Here is a 3399-nt window from a genome sequence, read left to right on the forward strand (position 1 = left end):
GACGAATGATTCAAACATAAACCGGATGCGCGGAGCACACCATCGGCTGGCCCTTGGATAAGAACACCTACGGAGGATCCTTTCTGTATCATTTAACGACGAGGTATCCCTGATCGCCGTCGGGTTTGGATTACATCAATCTGTACCTGAGCCCGTACAAGGAATTCCAAAAGAACTGAATATCCAAAGATCGGTAATGCGGTAATGTTCGTTTCTTCGCAGGTTCAAACACCATCCGTTCATAAAGCATCACTTCGAAGACGGCAATAGGATCTCACCAGGGCACCGGCAGTTTACACAGTATCCCCAATCTCACTTTTCCTGGAGGATGCTTAGTAGTAGCTTTGCCACGGGTTTTATTACCTTGCCGAAAGTTAGTTAAAAGGATTGTACCTAATGAAAAATTAGAGCATTACACAAAAATAAGTTTTTTTTATTAATGAATTGTTTAAAAGTTCATAAAATAATCACCCAAATGTCATCAAAACACAACTGGAATCTTTTAAAGTCAACTAAAAGCGTACATATAGTGTATAACACAAATTATGTTATGCAACACTTTAAACTCGCAAAATCCTGTCAAACGAAACTTAGGCATCTTCGACGGACTCGAAGATTGTTATTGTCCCGCTGGTGTGTATGAGTTTGTGCCACTCGATTCTGGAGAGGGCCATCCACCGTAAGACGTGCAACATCAAGGACCCCAGCCAGAATAACTGGGTGGTCCCAGAAGGAGGTCGCGGCCCAGCTTACAACGCAATGTAAGGACCAATGAGATTTAACATTTTCCTATATCTTTTTATTTATATTGTATTAGTTAAGAAGATACAATTTTTGTATACAAATAAACTTTATATTGTAGTTCTACCAGTATCGGTGACTAGCTTGATTCATCCCTTGTTTCTTCCTTTAGCTCTTCTCTTTCTTTGAACTGATTCTCGGCCGCTCTGTAATGTTCTGGCCAGTCTTTTGGTTGCTTATTTCCATACATCTGTAAATCAATAATAACCTGACAATGTGCTTATAAGTCAACTGAAATAGTTACCTCACACACGAACTGTAAAACCTTCATCTTTGAGATTTCAATTTCAGCTCGAATCCCCCATTGGAAAGTTTGTATTTTCGTTTTCTCATCAAACTCACAGTGAAGGTAATAATTCTTTATCAAGGTTTCTCTTATATATTCTTTGACTTTACCGAAAAATGGATGCTCAACTTCTACATCAATATCCAAGGACTTCAGGAAACTATAAAGGGATTCTGAAATAATAAATCAACAATATAAAAACAATAAAGGAATGGTATCGTAGAGCTCACTGTCTGATACTGGCGCGTTTGTCATAAATATATGGGATAAAATTAATAGAGTCAGTATCTTGTGAGCAGCATTTGGTACATTTGAACCAGTTTCATAACTAGAAACACATTCTTCCTCTTCATCGGAATAATTTACAGGAGGCAACATACTAATTAAAAAATAAATTTTTTTTTTCATTTTTACATCATCATATTCAGTAAGTGTGTAACCATATACCTAAAAATGTATGCAAAACAATATCAACAACATCCATATAACAATAATAATACCAACATTTTCCAGAACCTTAATTGCTTGTTGTATAACACTATCCACGCATTGGCCCTTTTTGTGAATTACATTTTGATTTAATTCGGATCTGGTATAAAATGAATTTTCGTCAGCTTTAAGAATAATGTACCTGACTACATCATTGATTATATTTTCTGTATTTTGATCCGGTACGTCTGGATCAGTCTGTGATTTGGTTTTTTGAGACCCGCTAACTGATCTTCGCTTCTTCGACATTTTTACGACTTGAAGAACTTTAAAATCGTGTATCAGCTATCTCCATACAGCACTATCAACACAAAAATTTAAATAACTAGCCGCTAGGGATGCAGAAAAAATATCGATATTTTTTTGTCGATATATCGATATTTTTTAGATGATATAATTTCAGAAGATTAAGTACAATTAAAAAAAACTTTCAAATCGGAACTTACTTTTAAACGTTTAGTGAATTCTGGTACTTAATTTTAATGGTTTATCAAAAATACCGTTATTCCTTAAGAGTTTTAGAAAAAAATATTTTTTAGGCTAATATTTGACTACGTTTATTTTCAATTAAAAATATACATACATTTTTTTGTAAAATATCGATATATCTTATACTTATTGCAAAAAATATATATATTTTTTCCTTCGACATATCGATATTTTTTGTGGCCAACATGCCTACTAACCACTACAAAATATGCAAAATCTAATGCACGGCTTGGCTTTTTATTTTAATTCTTAATGTCAGACGAGTATGTTCGATCCCTTTCCTATATAAATTGTAAGAGAGGAAAGGACGGATATAATTGCTTGGAGCAATTAATTTAATATTTGCTTATATTTTACAACCTTAGTATACGCGAGACGTATTCCTTCACGTACTAACTTTAAAAAAGAAAAAGAAAAACATTACTGAATACTATTAATATATCTATAATACTTACATTTTAAAGGAAGTGGAGTTACTTTTATATTTGAATGTTCTGAGATGAATTGCTATTTTTAAACAATATACTAAATAAATATAAACAATACAATACAACTTAAACTAAACATGTATTACTATGTGATATATAACATGTATTACAATAACCATGAATTAAAAATGATCGCACAATAACTACTAGAGCTTTTTAAAATAAAATTAATGCTTTATTTATTATCGGACAGAAATATTTTCTAACAAAAACCGAGGGTGTTAGATACACACCAAAAAGTCAATCAAAAGAAATATTACCTATTACTTATTTGTCATTCACAATTTTAATTTTTTACCCTATTACATTAACAATCTTGAAAAATATCGTTCCAAAGTGTTGCTATATTAATATACAATATATTTTTATTTAGAAGCAAACTACCAAAAAAATCATAAAACTAAATATATTATATATAAATCTAGGAAAGCATATATTCGGTATACATTTTTGTCAAGGTCGCGCCTAGGACGACAGAGTCAGAACGTTAAAAAGCAGTCGAATGAAACTAGTAGAACCGAAAATAGTAACTAAAAGTACACGACTCAAAAACAATCGATAGTAAAAAGTAATACAATCAGTCGAACCGAAACTAGCGACTGATTAGCCATAGTTCCCAACGCTAATTATGTTCTAATAAAAAAGTGCATTTCCTTACTGCCCCAACTAAAATTGAATTAGTGTTGGTAACTATCGAATAAAAACAGTCGATTCGACCACTATTTTTTAAGTTAATCATGTTTCTCCCATAATAAAGTTAAGTGAGTAATTTAAAAATGATGTTACTAACATTTGTCTTAAAAATATCTTCAATATATGCCCGAAAATATATTTGATTTATAATAA

At 32.0% G+C, this 3399-nt stretch overlaps 1 protein-coding gene across 1 annotated transcript; it reads right to left on the reverse strand.

Annotated features, from left to right (window-relative positions):
* Window positions 1-796: 796 nt before the first annotated feature.
* On the reverse strand, window positions 797-1843 carry LOC143197580 (non-structural maintenance of chromosomes element 3 homolog). The gene is made up of 4 exons (XM_076406120.1): window positions 1592-1843; window positions 1318-1534; window positions 1046-1260; window positions 797-991 (listed from the first exon to the last, which is right to left on the reverse strand). Exons 1-4 carry the CDS (start codon window positions 1823-1825, stop codon window positions 881-883), a joined length of 777 nt encoding a protein of 258 aa, XP_076262235.1. The 5' UTR covers window positions 1826-1843; the 3' UTR covers window positions 797-880.
* Between the last annotated feature and the right edge of the window lie 1556 nt (window positions 1844-3399).

The sequence above is a fragment of the Rhynchophorus ferrugineus genome, unplaced genomic scaffold (genome assembly GCF_030347505.1).
Source record: "Rhynchophorus ferrugineus isolate W39M unplaced genomic scaffold, kcgeb_rfMv2 rfM5, whole genome shotgun sequence".
Classification (NCBI taxonomy): Eukaryota; Metazoa; Arthropoda; class Insecta; order Coleoptera; family Curculionidae; genus Rhynchophorus; species Rhynchophorus ferrugineus.